The sequence below is a fragment of the Zea mays genome, chromosome 7 (genome assembly GCF_902167145.1).
Source record: "Zea mays cultivar B73 chromosome 7, Zm-B73-REFERENCE-NAM-5.0, whole genome shotgun sequence".
Classification (NCBI taxonomy): domain Eukaryota; kingdom Viridiplantae; phylum Streptophyta; class Magnoliopsida; order Poales; family Poaceae; genus Zea; species Zea mays.
The window spans coordinates 180,917,838-180,934,527 of NC_050102.1; the positions used below are offsets into that span (position 1 = coordinate 180,917,838).

Here is a 16,690-nt window from a genome sequence, read left to right on the forward strand (position 1 = left end):
TGGGATAAAATCTCTCGGCCTCTTGATTTAGGGGGCCTTGGAATTCCTAATCTCCAAAAGATGAACTGGGCCCTACAATTGCGATGGCTTTGGCTACAAAAAACTGCTCCTTCGAAGCCTTGGAGTGGCCTGGATCTTAAAATATCTTCCCAGGCCCGAGCTTTATTTCAGATAGCAGTGACTACCACCATTGGTAATGGTATTTCAACTTTATTTTGGAAAGATAAGTGGATTCATGGGTATTCTATTGTGGATATAGCTCCCCTTATTGCTGCTGCAGTTCCGATGAAGTTTAAAAAAGTAAGGACTGTGCAGCAGGCCCTCACCTCTCATTTCTGGGTTCAAGATATCCAGAGGAATCTCTCTCTAGCTGAGATTGAGCAATATCTACAATTATGGGAGGTAATTGAATCTTTTCAGCTTCAAAATTCAAATGATCAGCATGTGTGGATATTTAGCAACGATGGTCTGTACACCTCCAAATCTGCCTATAAAGCTTTATTCATTGGAGCAGAATCCTTTGAGCCCTGGAAAAGAATTTGGAAGACCTAGGCAGCGCCTAAGTGTAAGACCTTTGTTTGGCTGGCCATAAATAACAAATGTTGGACAGCGGACAGACTTAAAAAAAGGGGACTTCAGCATCCTGAATTTTGTGTTCTATGTGACCAAGAAGACGAAACTGTGCAGCATATTCTATCTAATTGCGTCTTCACAAGACAGTTTTGGCATAATATTTTAACCCCCATTGGTCTCTCTTCTGTGGGTCCTAAGAGAAGAGATTCAGTTTTTGCTGAATGGTGGAGAACGGCTTCAACCAAGATTCCCAAGAGCAAAAAAAAGGGGTTTAATAGTATGATAATCCTTGGGGCTTGGAGTATTTGGAAGCAGCGAAACAGGTGTGTTTTTGAAGGAGCTCGACCCTGCCTTAATACCTTAGAGGATGGATTTAAAGACGAGATGAGATTGTGGGTTTCTGCTGGAGCCAAGAACTTGCGCTCTCTTTTTGACCCTGGATAGAGAAAGGAAAGTCTTATAGCCTACTAAAAGACGGGGGTGTTGGGGTGTCGTATGTGTCTGTGTGGTGTGTGCTTTGTAAGGGTGAGTGTGTGTTTGTGTTTAGAGTGTGTGTTTGTGTTGTGTGTGTTCTGTTTGTCCCGGGCCACAGGCCCTTTTTCCCTCTACTTTAATTTAATGATACGCAGCCCTCCTGCGTATTCGAAAAAAAAAGAACTTACTCAGATTTGTTGCTCTTCAGTATTCTATCAACTTTCGATATGTCGGTCACTGCTATAGTTGTGAATATTGTGCTTGATGGTCAAAACTACCCCGAGTGGGCATTTTGTGTTTAGACTGCTTTGAAAGGTTACGGTTTACTTTACCATTTGAGTGAAGATTCACCAGTTCTTGCTGCTGATAGGAGTAATGTTGCTGCAATCAAGACTTGAAAAATTAATGATGGCAAAGTGATGGTTGCAATGCTCAATAACACTAAACAATCTATGATTATGAGCATGTCCAAATTCACAATTGCCAAGGCTATTTGGTCACACCTGAAGGACAGTTTTGTTCAGGACAGTGGTGCTCTTTTACATACTCTTATGCAGCAGACTCATGTCATCGAGCAACGTGATATGTCCATTGATGAATATTACTCCGCTTTTGATCGTCTCATGGGTGCATTGACCTCCACGGTGCCTGCTTGTACAGCTACTCCTTGTCCAGCTCATAAGTTCATTGAAAAGTTCTTTACCTACATATTTGTTATGGGAGTTCGAGCTGAATTTGATTCCCTTCGTACAAGATTGCATCATAGTTCTGACACTCTCACCATGGCTCAGGCGTTGTCTAAATTGCTAGCTGAAGAGACTCGTCTTAAGTCCATGTCTTCTATTACTGGTGTGGGTTCTCACAGTGTGTTGGTTGCCACTCAGAAGCCCAAGAGTATATCTTATTTGCCTTGTGAGCATTGCAGAAAGACCACTCACACTCTGAGAACTGCTTTGCTAAGTTTCCAGAAAAGCTGGATGATTTTCGTGCACGTCGTGCTACTCGTGGTCATGGTACCGGACCACCTTCTCGAGGCTTAGTTGATGTTGCTGCCATTTCTTATGCTGGTGCTTTGTCATAATCTTGGGTTCTTGACCCTGGAGCCTCCTTTCACATGACATCTGATCAATCAAAGCTTGTGTCCAGTACACCTGTCACGAGGGTGCTTCTGTGCAGACTGTTAATGGTACATTATGTCATGTCAACCATAAGGGTGCTCTTTCCAATTCTAATTTTAATGTTTCAAATATTTTCTTCGTACCTAAATTATCAATGGATCTGCTCTCAGTGGGCCAAATTACATATCACAATTGCTTTGTTGGATTTGATGACTCATCTTGTTTTGTACAGGATCGTCGTACAGGGGATGTGATTGGGACTGGCCGTCGCCGTAGATCTGCTCCTCGCATCTACATCTTGGACACTTTGCGTCTTCGACTCATGTGCTTTTTGCTGCCTCGGCTGCTGTTGCGTCTTTTGCCCAGTGGCATCATTGTCTTGGTCATTTGTGTGGATCTCATCTGTCTACTTTAATAAAGTCAGTATGTTTAGGCCCTACACATGTTGAGTCTAGTTTTCATTGTAAAGGTTGTCCTCTTGGAAAACAGATACAACTTCCATATTTTCTTCCATATTTTCCTAGTGATTCTCATTCTGCTAGACCTTTTGACCTTATTGACTCTGATATTTGGGGTCCTGCCCCTTTTGTTTCAAAAGGTGGTCATAAATATTATGTCATTTTTATTGATGATCATTCTCGTTATACTTGGATTTACTTCATGAAACGTCGCTATGAATTGGTTTCTATTTACAAGTCTTTCGCTCACATGGTTGACACCTAGTTTTTTGCTCCCATTAAAATTTTCCGTTCTGATTCTAGTGGTTTTTTTATCTGATAATTTTCGCCAGTTATTGAACTCAGAGAGTACACTTGCTCAACTTTCTTGCCCGGGTGCTCATGCCCAAAATGGTGTTGCTGAACGTAAACATCGCTATGTTATCGAGAGTGCGCGCACCCTTTTGATATCTTCTTTTGTTCCTTCACACTTTTGGGTGAAGTTGTTTCTACTGCAGTTTATCTCATTAATAGACAATCGTTATCCAAACTCTCTGGCAAACCACCTGGTGAAGTTCTTTTTGCGACACCTCCACGATATGATAACCTTCGAGTGTTTGGATGTACGTGTTATGTCTTGTTACCACCTCGTGAGCGAACTAAATTGACTGCCCAATCTTTTGAGTATATTTTCCTTGGATACAGTCCTAAACACAAAGGCTATTGTTGTTATCATCCATCTACTCGTCGCATTCATATTTCACGGGATGTGAGTTTTAATGAAAATAGACCCTTCTTTCACAACCAGTCTGTTAGAATATTTGTATAGGCCTTATGTGTGTGTGGGGCCAGGCTGTCCTCTGCATATGTACAGGCCCGGCCCATAGGTGTTGCGTCACCTCTGCTGGGAGGTTTTTCCCCCTAGCCTGCCGCCACCCTCCTGTAAGCGGCAGCCCTAGGGTTTCCTCCCCTCCTGTCTGCCTATATATGTTGCCCCTTGGGGTCCTATCAATATACACAAAATCATAGGCGACTATCCCTGTCCAACATGGTAATCAGAGCCATCCGTTTTTTCTCGCTTCCGCTCCTCTCTAGGGCTAGTCGCCGCCCTCTCTAGGGTCTATCGCGCGCCTCCCCTCTCTAGGGTTGGCCGTCGCCACTCTCTCTCCTCCTAGGGCCGCTTGTTGCGCCCGCCCCTACTCCCCATGGCCGACGATGTCGCCGCTACTGCGGCCCTCATGTTGTTCATCTCACAATCACCAAACCTGATATTCCTCATGTTGTTCATATCCTGAGCCAATTTGTATCCACATCTACCTCATGTTGTTCATATTCTCAGTTCATTATGGTCATTTGCTTCGTGTGCTGAGATATTTACGTGGCACAAGATCCATATGTTTACTCTATGCTTCTGATAGCCCACTTCAGCTTCATGCTTACTCTGATGCAACTTGGCCGAGTGATCCAATTGAACGCCACTCTATTACAGGTTACTGTATTCTCCTTGGATCCTCGTCTATTGCCTGGAAATCCAAGAAGCAAGCAGCAATATCCCGTTCTAGTACTGAAGCAGAACTTCAAGCTCTTGCTACTACTGCTGCTGAAATTATTTGGTTGCGATGGCTCTTGGCTGATTTTGGTGTCTCTTGTGACACCCCTACACCTCTGTTATATGATAACATGGGCGCTATACAGATCTCACATGATCCAGTGAAGCATAAACTTACTAAACACATTGGTGTTGATGCATCGTTCATCCGGTCTCATTGTCATCAGAAGACTATTGATCTTCAATATGTGCCCTCTGAATCTCAATTGGCGGATTTCTTCACCAAAGCGCAAACCAGAGCACAACATCAATTTCACTTAATCAAACTCAATGCTTCAGATCCTCCACTTCCACCTTGAGTTTGAGGGGGGTGTTAAGGCCCATTAGGCCCAGCCTACTGGCTATATATATTCTATAGTCCATAGGGACTGGTTATCACTTGTTAATCCCAAGGTTAGTAACAACAAAAAGGCATAGGCTCTTGGAGAGTTAACCCTAGCTGTGATGTATGTTAGTACATCAAAACATCTGCACGAATGAGGTTAGATGGCAATGATTCAAGTAGAATGACACTAGATGGAGGACACTAGTTCTAGGAGGAATAGATATACAAAGTCAGTCTTTTTTTCTCATATACAAAGTCAGTCAGGGAACAGATGGAAGCAGGGTACAAGGAGAAGAGACTTGCATATTTATTTTCTGCATAAACCTAAACCAAAAGACAAAATAGCAGCCTCCTCTTATGATCAGTGTCACCACTAACAAACATGAGCTAACTGAGATGTTCTTGTCAAAAGAGCTTCTAACAAAGCATTACCTAATCTGAGCTAACATTATGTCGTTGTATATCAAATCTGAGCTAACAAACATGCTGCTAGTTCACCTTGCTGTCAATGGCCTGCAGGTCAGGCGGGCAGCCACCAGCAGGCCAGTCAGCTATAATGTGCATATTACACCTTAGAACTCCCACCACAATCCACAAGCACACCATGTGACATGAACTAAAGAATGAGAACCCCTGGACGTTGCATCCGCCCACTGCCGACCCTGCTTCACTGATGTCAGTGGCTGTGGAACCCATCACTCGGTTTGCACATGGTTGCTGCCCTGATGTCCTCAAGATCAAGTCCAAGTCTAAATTTGTTTTTGCCATTCTCTGTTATGGGCATCTTAGCAGCAGTAACACAGTATGTGAGACAAGTCAGTCATAGTCACCACTTGCCAGTCCACTGTCAACTTGATTTGACTTTACAACTTAAAAACCATGCCGGGCAGTTCTGACCAAATTATTCCCAGATTCAAAAAACATTAATTAACAAATAAAGAGATGTGTTCTGCACGTTCTATACACTATATGAACTTTAAGAATGATATTTGTGGTAATGAGCCATAGTTGAATACTGGGATGACATGCCTATGTTTCAATTGCTATGTAGGTAAATCTCTACTACTTATTAAGGCGGTAAGGGGTAGGCTGTCATTCCGTGTTCTGCCATTCTCATTCCCCCTCCCCTCCCCGCACTGTCTTTCTCATTCCCCCTCCCCGCAAATCTCATTCTCATTCCCACGTGCATCCCACGCCTAGCTAAAATTAAATTAAAAAACACAAATGTGGCTCCAATGGGATTCGAACATGCGACCTCTCAAGCAAATATGCTCGTAGCTACCACTACACCACATGTGTGTTTATGTCAATATCTGTTACAGTAAAAATATATACTACATCTCTTACAAAGCCCACCTGCTACCTTTGCACAATGTGTAGTAGTAGATAATTATCAACGAGATTCCTGAATTATATTTTTGGATGGAGGGAGTAGTATTTAAAAAAGAGCCTTGCATGTAATTTCTTTTGTTTGAAAAATGTTTTCAACTTAAATTCTTTTTTATATGTGTGACATTTATTCTCCGTAATATTTTTCCATGGCTCTGACTTGTGAGTCATTTTCATAAACCAACGCCAAAGATGAATCCATGTTTCTTACTTAGAAACCCCGAACAAACACCACTGACAGGAGGCGCTCGTGTTGACGTTGCTCATCGACGATGAAAAGAAGCTTGGCGACTGCCAGTTCGACCTCTGGAAGCAGTACTACGTGACCGCATGCGTCGCTGTGTTCGGCAAGCTCCGGCGCAGCCGTCGCTTGGACGCGGTCCAGAGCGGCTGCACCGCGCTGTCCATCTTCAAATAGGGGACCTCATGGTCGTCGCCAACGCCGGCGACTCTCGGGTTGTTCTGGGCACCGCATCCGACAACGGCGCCGTCACACCGTCCAGCTCATCATCCACCTGAAGCTCAACCTCCCACGTAAGTCACTACTTACCGGCCATGAATTCTTGTGCGCTGGGACGACGGTCGTTTCTGACGTTGTGTGAGTGTCCTCGAACAAGATTTATGTAAAGGAGTAGCACATCCGGTGGTGCAACGGCTAGGTGCACTACCTTGCTGATGAGCCCGGGGTGCACTTCGTTTGGCAGCCCAGCCAAGAGTCATCGGTACTCGCCATATCGTGCGCGTTCGACGACTACTATATCAAGGACTATGACGTCATCTTGGCACCAGAGGTGACGCAGAGGAGGACCGACAGCAATGACCACTCGCCATCATCGGGGTAGCTTTTGTGCCGGCCTGCCTTTAATTCTCTTCGCAAACACATACACTTGCTTTTTTGTTTAAGCAAGCGTGTATGGTGGTGCGTACCTGATGACTGACAATGTACGAGGGAACTTCTACCGGCAGGTGTGACACGTGCTCTTCAATGATGAGACCATGCAAATCATGGCATATATCAAAGTCTGCATGATACTGATGGTTGCAATGGAGTAGTGAAACAGCTAAATTAAAATAACAAAATTTATGTATGGCTAGGATTACAAATGGATTATGAAATATATTTTATAACAATATAAGACACATTTTGTATATAAGTTATTATGTTATTATATGTTCCCGTTGCAACGCACGGGTACTCACCTAGTAAAACAAATAAAAAGCCTCCTGTGATTGTGCTTAGTACAAAGCCCTATAATAAACTATTCGAAGGTGGCTCTAAATTAGCTGCACAAATGAACTTTATGCTTATTGAAGAACTCCAGAAACAGCTTTTCTAGACCTTAGCCAATGGCAGCTTTAAATCTAAGCTCTTGATCCGCCAAAAACAACTCTCTTATGGTTTGACAAATCTTGCTACTCTCTTGTACCTTGTCATTCCTTACAAATTTCATAATAGCTAGACTAGAAGGCTCTCATTTCAAGTTGAAAAATTAAGCAAGAGGCACACCAATAGAATAACAATAACACAAACCCTTGAACAAGGCAGCATGGATTTATCAAAACTAGTTATAGATTTATGAAAAGCAAAAGTAGTTTTAGATTTTGAAGTCAGAATAAATTAAAGTTAGGAGGCACAATACCCAAGTTGTGAGTACTTCTGAGGCAACATCAACCCTATTTTATTCATAAACTGCAAAAAAAATCCCCATGAACAACATAATAATGGTAGTGTGAGACACATATAAAACAGACAACTACAAGACAGGTCACCTCAAAAACAGGACGGTAAACAGACGCGGCTAGGAAAATTCCTTGGTCAGGTATGACACTTGCTGTTCCATACCCTTCTTGAGGCACATTGGAATTTCTTCGCCATCCTTGACCTGTGTTAGATTGAAATTGAACATAGATGGCATAAATACAAATTTAATTGCAAGTACACAAAACCAAGTAAAAAGTAAAAACAACAATCAGCCTAGATGCGTGACTCATGTCAAAATGGAAAACAAAAGCAAGCAGAAGAAAAATCCATACTAGTCACAACATATTACCAACAGACACATCCAACAAAAGCTTGATGAGAAACAAGATTCCATTCAAATGATGCATAATAGGGTGGTCAACTGGTCGTCAGTGCATACCTTCATTTGACGCTGGGGTTGCTGCATCAGTAATGCGGAAGGCAAAAGAAAGGCCTTCTGATCCATCCCTGCAGGAAGAATGTTTGGTAATAGTAATACAGTGATGTTAAAAAGAGAAGGAAACACAAAGGCTAAAGATGTATTTTCTCCAAAACAAAGCACTAGGCATGAAGTAAATGAATCGCCACACAAGCTCTCACAGAGCTAGTGACAGTATTGTACCCTGCAAAAAATGGCCTGTGCCATATGCTAGAGTCAAGCATTGTGCATACAGATAGTCCTATGAAATAACAATTGTATTCAACACTAAAGTGAGTTTTTTCTCATAATCCATTCTCTCCAGTCTCCATATTCACCTCAAACAAACAAAAGTGAAGCAATGTAATCAGCTAATTGTTTCTTCGCAAGTTCAGTCATCTTGCTCTTTAAATTAGTAAATGTAATCAGGCTTCTACGTTCACCCCTAGAGTATTTGAGAAAAAAATTCTACTCCAATAGAAAATTTAGTGAGGGCAATGAAAAGATGTCGAATAAGTGAAAATTTGAAGTCATTAAAAGCAATCAATAACCATATGCATGCCTATCATGGAGTCGCCTAGGAGACGTTTAGTTACCACCTAGGCGTCCAGTCGGCTGGGACTGAAAGCTAAGGCTGTTCGCTTTGCCTGGAGGAAGTTAGGCAGGCGCCTCGGCAGGTCCAACATCGTTGTAGCGCCTAGGTGTCCGCCCAGGCGATGTCGTGACTTCGCCGCGCCGCCCCAACCCATCTAGCCCATCTCTTATCCCTAATTCCCCATTCCTCAAACAGCGCCTCGGTATGAAATTTAAACTTAAAAATAGCACTTCGGTATGAAAAGGAAGAACAGCTGCATGTGAACTGCACGTTATAATAATATAAACAGATCGACATTCATTGCTAAGGACATTACATAACATTAGCTTGATTACAGTATTGTGAATATGCAAGTAAATTATAGTGATCCATGTAGAAGGCCACTCATAGGCGAATACTTACCTCTTTTCCTTCACTGGATCCTTATTTGCAAGCCTAGCTGTCTGGACAGCTGCGTCAGCAGTAGCAGCTTCTGGAGTTGCCCGCAAAATTTCACACAGAAGTTGCTGGCACTCACTCTAACCAAAAAGAAACACAGATAAGAAAGGAAGGCATAAGAATTCAAAAACCCACACTACTGATTAACAGGCTCATTACATAAAACCTTCCCAAATAAAAAAAGCATGATATTGTACCAAATTCAAAAACATGAATGGATGCATGTGATTTTTTTTCTCCGACGATGCAAGAGAGTTGCATGTCATTCCACTAAGAGGGTACAAAATGTATGGATTGGATATTAAAAAATCATATCACAGTAAACATGGTAAGCAGGTAGTATAAAATGATACCTGCACGACTGATAGAGAGAATGCAACACTGAAACCACCAGTAGCTTGGAAAGATTCAGAGTCTGGATTCCAGCTTGCATCCCCATTTGCAATATGAGGTGTGTTTACATTATCAACCTCAGATGTTGATTTTTGTTCAAGAAGCTCTCCAACAATAATATGGTTCTCTGACAAGTAAAATAAATTTTAATGTTTGTGAATCAATAAGATACAGGTTTGTATGAAACCAAACTAACTGATAATTAGCACCTACCAAGTATCTCTACAAGACATTCAAATATTGATCTAAGAAGTTGAGTAGCTGCACGCTGAGCATCTCCAGTGGGTGCCATAGTCGGCGAAATGGGACTGACAACTAGTTGGGCTGCCATTACAGATGCGCCACTCTTTGTTTTCTGTGTGAACATTTGAAACCGGGGAGTGGGTCCATTTGAATGCAACACATCATTCGTTTTTGCAGCTTTGCCCATACTGGATTTTGAAGCGTCTTCAGAACATGCTTTAATCTTTGAAGTGATAACATCATGGATTGTAGGGCGTACTCGTTGGCTATCATGAAAATGCTACTAGTTAAAAACAGCCCAAAAGTTAAAGTGAAAATCAAAATAGCACATGCAAGATTATCTTCTTATAAACCACAAAATGGAGTTCTAAAGAAATCTTTCTAACATGAGTAAACAACATGTTTTTGTCATGGGTTAAAATACTATCGCCATAAGGTAGTTCTAATTGTATCTAGACAGGATGGAAGGGACTAGGGAGCTTGTTCTAGTACAGCTGTACTAATTAATAAGAATGATATTTGTACATATTTCCATGTATTAAGTAATAAATAAGGATGGCCTAGTTCTCTAGAAGAAATTTTTATGATAACCGTTCATGACAATGTTAAGTCCCAGATAGCCATGGGTTGTGCTAGACCATGCAGAACCTTCTAGAAGAGTATTCCAATTTCCAATAAACTATTTGTTAGGCAAGTGGTTTGATAAGTTAAGAAGTAGAGGATTATGTTTATAAAATCCCATCTATAGGGTGGCTTGAGCGCCAAGTTGAGTCTATAAATAGAGGACGATAGAATGGATTTCCCACTCCCTTCCGTGCTGGTGTTCATCACAAACACTGTAGCGCCAGCAGTACTGTGCACAGTACTGCAGCCCTTCCTCAGCCGCAGCTGACCTCTCCCTTTCCCTCTCCAATAAATCTAAACCCATAAAAGATAACACACAGAACTTACTCTTCTGTAAGAAAATTGAAAAACAGATAGGATGAGAAGTACCATATCACAGCTCCTGCAGCTGCAACCTTTCCAAGCATGGATAAGCATTGTACCAATGTTCTCAGGTACTTCACATTAAGGGGAGCATCTGCCTTTATCATTGATTCCTAAAGAAGCATTCAAAACAAATAATTATAAGTGAGGAAACTTGATAGGAAACAATTACACCACCATGGATTTAGAAACAAAGACATACAAGAAACTCATCTGGTGTAGCATAGGAAAGAAAAATTGGGATTTCATGAGAAAAACTTTTCGAATCCTTTCGAGTGTGTCCATCACTTTCACTCATATCTAAGCTATTATCATCTGGGCCATCAAACGAAGAGCTGGAAAAAAACAGACACACAAGTTGCTAATGTATTCCATCCATTTAAGAAAGGACCATAATTACTGAATTACAGTAGTATGATATAAATGCTACAAATTCTTAACATAATTCATGGAGATCATGCAATAATCTATATATCTAATATTCATGACAAATTGCAGTTTTTTTTGTCATTTATCACCTTTCAAATGTTTTGCCTGGAAGTCACCAGAGTGAAATGCATTCAGACCCTTGGGCACAGAATCAAGTCACCAAAAGGCATATGCATCAAATGCTAGAAAGCGTAGGAAGTTGAACATACCCTCCATCAACAGAACTAACTTTTGGAAACCCATCTACTGGCCCACCAATGTGGTTGTCACCTTTAATTGATCTAGTTCTCCTTGAAAGAGGTTGCATGCTGTTTACCAATCGCCCAGTAGCTGTAGAAGTCGGTGCTTGCTCACTGTCAACCATACTTAAAACTGCAGAGCTGCACAGAAAATCTTGGAAAGTGAACAAATGTTGATCAATGATGGAATCACAGAAGTCAATTGCATGACACATATTATTTACCACCAAAGGTGTTACCAAGAAATCACGTCAAAATGAGATTTTCAGATCAGATCAGTCACCAGTGCCAACAGACTTAAGTAAATATATGTGATATGCTGTAGAAAGAATGTAATATAAAAAAAGAAGTGGCTACAGAAACAACTGAGAATCTAATATCATCAAAGAAGGCGAGAAGAAATAAAAGCATACCTATATTCGCCATTGTTGTACAAATGGGCATGTAACTCTTCCAAAATTTTGTAAAATAGTACTCCTCGCAGCTTTGTTAGATCAGAACGAACATCTTGAAGAGCACCTACCTTTAAATTTTTGTTAGCTTGTAACATTGCTATATTGGAAGAAGATTAGAAGAATTTGCTAGCTCATGTAAGGATGGACAACAAACCCAAAGGACATAGAATAATGACACAGTAACTGACAAAACCTATAAAATATGTTCTGTCATCACTCTGGGAACTAATGTGCAAGTGTTTAAATCTATTTAATAGCCACAAGCCCACAACCACTGCTCATCTAAAGTTTTAACAAATTCATCAATATATATCCATCAAGTTAAAGCATGGGTAACAAGAAAGTTGATAGAATTCTTAGAGCATCTCCAACAACGTGACCTATAAAAATGCCTTATAATTTAAAAATAAGTAAATTTTATAGAATTTAGGGCACCAACAAAACACCCCGCTCCAACAGTAAAGCCCCAAATCTAGATTATAGGGCAGCCCACTACGGTGTAGTATATTTGAGGCACTTGAGAGGGTGCCCTATAGTTTTTTGACAAAATTTGTTGAATTGAGGCACTGTTGGAGTGGTTTTTCTTGTGTAGAGCCCTATATTTTAATTTGAGGCACTAGTTTAAGGCATTGTTGGAGATGCTCTTACTCATCAACATCAACATAGCCTTTTAGTCCCAAGCAAGTTGGGGTAGGCTAGAGTTGAAACCCAACAAGATGTCACCAAAAAGAGAAAGAGAAAGGGGAGGGGGGAAGCTTTTGAGAGCACTAAAAGGAAAAAGGCCTAATCACGGTTCGGGCACTTGGATAGCTTTTTTTCAAGCACTTCTATCCAAACACAACTCCATTGGAATATTCCATTCCTTCAAGTCCCTTTTGATTGCCTCCTCCCATGTCAAGTTTGGTCGTCCTACCTCTCTTCACATTATTGTCCCGTCTTATGATGCCTATGTGTATCTGTGCCTCTGGGGATCTCCGGTTGACATGCCCAAACCATCTTAACCGGTGTTCAATAAGCTTTTTCTTCAATTGGCGCTACTCCTAGCCGATCGTGTATGTCATTGTTTGTCACTCGCAGTTAGCAAGTTTTGGTCTTACTGCTGTTATTAGTAGGGTCTAGGCTGGTTTTTCCTTTTTGGTCTAGTGTTTTGGCTTGCCCTATGGGCATTGTATTTTGGTCCTCTTGGACCTTTTCCTCTCTTAATATAATGACATGCAGTCATCCTGCGCGTTCGAGAAAAAAAATTGTTTCTCACTCGGTCCAATCTTGTGTGCCCACATATCCAACGCAACATACGCATCTCTGCAATACTTAGTTGTTGGATATGTCGTCTCTTAGTAGGCCAACACTCAGCACCATATAACATAGCAGGCCTAATCGTTGTCTTGTAGAACTTGTCTTTCAACTTCTGTGGCACTCTCTTATCGCATAGGACTCCCGATGCTTGACGCCATTTCATACACCCCGCTGATAGAATTCTTACTAACTTCAATATTTGCATTACTCATCATTTTCAACTTTTCATCGAGGTATAACTACTAAGACTAGCTAGGTACCCAACACATTTATCCATTCATCAGAAGGGGCATTGCAAAATGGCTCCTTACCCACAAATGAGAAACATGGCCTAACAGCAAATTTGAATCCTGGACATTTTCTGAGTTGAATGTCCAGGTACGAATTTTGCATACGGGGATGATGATTAAACTGGCATTTCAACATAAATACTCCGGAACCTATTGAGTTCATGTACTAATCCATGGCTATTACAATGCAATGACAGCACAATCAGTTTAGCATTTTGTTGGACAAGCAAAGCATACAATATATGAACTGAAAGGTACATGCAAGGTAAACACAAGAATACAAGATAACCCTGGCCCAAATTTTCAGAAAGGTAAAGCATGAAATAAATTATAATTGGTGTAGCGACTAACCGCTTGAAGGCCTTCTCGTTCTAGTATCAGAACTGATTGGACTTGCAATTGCACTGCAGCATACAGCTGCTTCTCTGCCATTAAGTTTTCAATTCGAGCAGGAACCTGTGCTATTCACCATGTTAGCAGAGAATAACTACGGAACTACCTCAAGTTTAAGATACAATTAAGGTTGAAAGTAGATAGAATGGAGTAAATAGCTCGATAACAAATTGTATGACTAAAGCTAATTCTACTTGTCCTAGAATTTTTTTCACCAGATGTTTACCTCCGAACTTTTCAAGGTGAGTCTATTGGCCAACTTTTGTATGAGGTATTGTAATTAAGATGAGGCATGTGCATTTGACAAGAAAAAAATAAGACGAGGCATTATGTGAGGCTGAACCCAAGCTCCAGTCATGCTTTTATATAAGATTTACAAAAGTAAAGTTTTTGAGCTTTCTTGAACCAAGCTTGAACATCACAACGTTTGACTGAGCCAAAGTTGGGCCCATTTCTAAGCCCAAAAAAGTTGACTTGGGATTGGCTTGGACCAAGGCATGGCCTATGTCAAGAAGTGCATGCATCATGGTGAAAAGTGGCTTTCAAGCAAGTGTCATGTTGGATTGATCTCCACCAAGATGGGCCCAACAGTCATCTTGGGCCTTTGATCGCGCCCTGATCGAGGGTGCCCACTGCGCTATAAATAAAAGGGTGGGGGCCGGCGGTTTAGAGGACGCAGTTCGCTAAAGCCGTACTCCCCACCGACAAACCCTAACACCGATCTGAGAGAGGGTGCGCAGCCAGTGACGGGAAGACACCGCCATTCTTTGTCGTTGTCAACCTCATTGCGGCAAGTGCATGGCAGTGCTAAAGAATAAAGTTGACCCTACTATTGCGAGCTCAATTCCAGAGTGTGACGCTGTCACAGAATACCTCGAAAGAATAAAGGGTCAGTTCTATGGCTCTTCAAAGACATGCAACTCAGCTGATAAAGCAGCTGATGACAGAGAGGTATTCTGGAGGAGGCAATGGCACCGGCATAAGAGAGCACATACTAAAAATGGGTCATATGAACTCAAAGCTTAAACCAATGGATCTGCATGTTAAGGATGAATTCTCGGTCCATTTGATTTTTGCTTCATTGCCAAAAGAGTTCGGCACCTTTGTTGTCAACTACGACATTCAACCTGAGAAGTGGGATCTTGAACGTTGTATGGCTATGTGTGTGCAAGAAGAGGAGAGAATGAAAGCCGCCAATGGTGGCACTCTCCACTATGTTAAAGATAATAAGAAAAGAAATTTTAATGTCAATGCCAACTCTCCCGCAAAGTCAAAGAGAAAGGCTCCTCAGCAGCATCAGCCTCAACAGAAAAAGTTTGTGGTAAACAAAGATCAATGTCTCCAATGCAAGAAGACAGGACATTACAAGAAAGATTGTCCTGAATTCTTAAAGTCAATCATGGCAAAGAATAGTGAGAACATTATTATGTTCATTAATGAATCCTTGTATGTACAGTATTCAAAATCTAAAAATCTACTTGGTGGATTGACTCAGGGGCAACTGTCCATGTTGCTAATCCTTTACATGGATTCTGTTCGACGAGGACTATGCAAAGAAAAGAAAGACACATTAAAGTTGCAAATGGAATACAAGCAGATGTTGAAGTTGTTAGTTGTCTGGTCGGTCGCCTAATCGTGATTAGTTGTCTGGTCGGTCCCAGGGTTCGACCAGGCGACTTGAAATCATTGCCTGCATCGATAGTCAAGGGTGACAGATATGGGGATTTTCAATGCCCCAGGAACCAGTACGAGCTCGATCAAATGAAAGTGGTTCCATATACTTCTGTTGTCAAAAGCCAGTATGCTCAAGTGTGCACACGCCCAGACTTAGTTTTTGTTACCGGATTGCTTGGCAGGTAATCTAGGGATTGAGCACTAGAAATTGGTAAAGAAAGTCTTGCGATATTTGCAAGGCATGAAAAGGTCTCATGATGACGTATAGAAGAACATATTCGCTCCAGATAGTGTGGTATACTGATTCTGATTATGCGGGAGATAATAGAAAATCCACGTCGGGATATGTGTTCACTCTCGCAGGTGGAGCTATTTCATGGAAAAGCTCAAAACAAACTGTCACTACATCGTCCACAATGTATGTCGAGTTTGTAGCATGTTTTGAGGCCTCGGGGCACGTGAACTGGTTTAAGAAGTTCATACCCGGTTTAAAGGTGGTCGACAGCATACATAAACCACTCTAAAGTTATAATGCGATAATGATCCAGCAGTACAGTATGCTCCATAGTTGTTAAGGCGTCCCCAAGGCGACGCTTAAGCGTCGCCTAGGCGATAAGGCGCCCCGGCGACGTAAAGTGTCCTGCTCGCCTTACACTTGCACCTAAGGCAAGTGGGAGAGGCCACCGGCGGCTCCAGCAGCAGCACAACAACAGCTCCACCAGTAGCGGCACGGCGGCGGCTCCTCCAGCAGCGGCGCGACGACAACTCCTCCAGCAGTGGCCGACACAGGAGAGAGGGAGCCAGCGGGGAGAGGGGGAGAGGGAGAGATGCCAGCTGGGAGAGAGGGAGAGGCGGCTGGGTCGCTGGGAGGAGGGAGTGAGGTGGCTGGCAGAAGATAGAGGGAGAGGAAGTGGGCTTAACCTAGTTTTAATGGGGCTAGTGGGCTTTTGGGCTGATTTGTAGGATGGAAGCATTGTTATTAAAACGTCGCTTAAACGTCGTTTAAGCGTCGTTTAAGCGTTAAAACGTGATTAGCAGTTGGAACGTCCGGGCGTTTTAGGTAAGCCGCGTAGAACGTCCGTTTCGAGCGTTTAAGTGTCGCTTAAGCGTCCTAATCGCGTTTTAGGACGTTTTATGCGTGCTGGGGACGTTCTACCCATTATGGGCCTTTCCT

General features: G+C 42.0%; 1 protein-coding gene across 1 annotated transcript in view; it reads right to left on the reverse strand.

Annotated features, from left to right (window-relative positions):
• LOC100279763 (uncharacterized) overlaps positions 1–16,690 on the reverse strand; it is a 43,351-nt gene that overhangs the window by 23,511 nt on the left and 3,150 nt on the right. The window contains exons 4-14 of the mRNA NM_001152721.2: positions 13,801–13,905; positions 11,822–11,931; positions 11,379–11,549; positions 10,943–11,075; positions 10,747–10,853; positions 9,724–10,019; positions 9,471–9,637; positions 9,082–9,197; positions 8,067–8,134; positions 7,696–7,808; positions 7,566–7,615 (exon numbers count right to left, since the gene is read on the reverse strand). Coding sequence (NP_001146193.2) covers positions 7,566–7,615; positions 7,696–7,808; positions 8,067–8,134; positions 9,082–9,197; positions 9,471–9,637; positions 9,724–10,019; positions 10,747–10,853; positions 10,943–11,075; positions 11,379–11,549; positions 11,822–11,931; positions 13,801–13,905 — 1,436 coding nt within the window. The remainder of the gene's footprint in view (positions 1–7,565; positions 7,616–7,695; positions 7,809–8,066; positions 8,135–9,081; positions 9,198–9,470; positions 9,638–9,723; positions 10,020–10,746; positions 10,854–10,942; positions 11,076–11,378; positions 11,550–11,821; positions 11,932–13,800; positions 13,906–16,690) is intronic.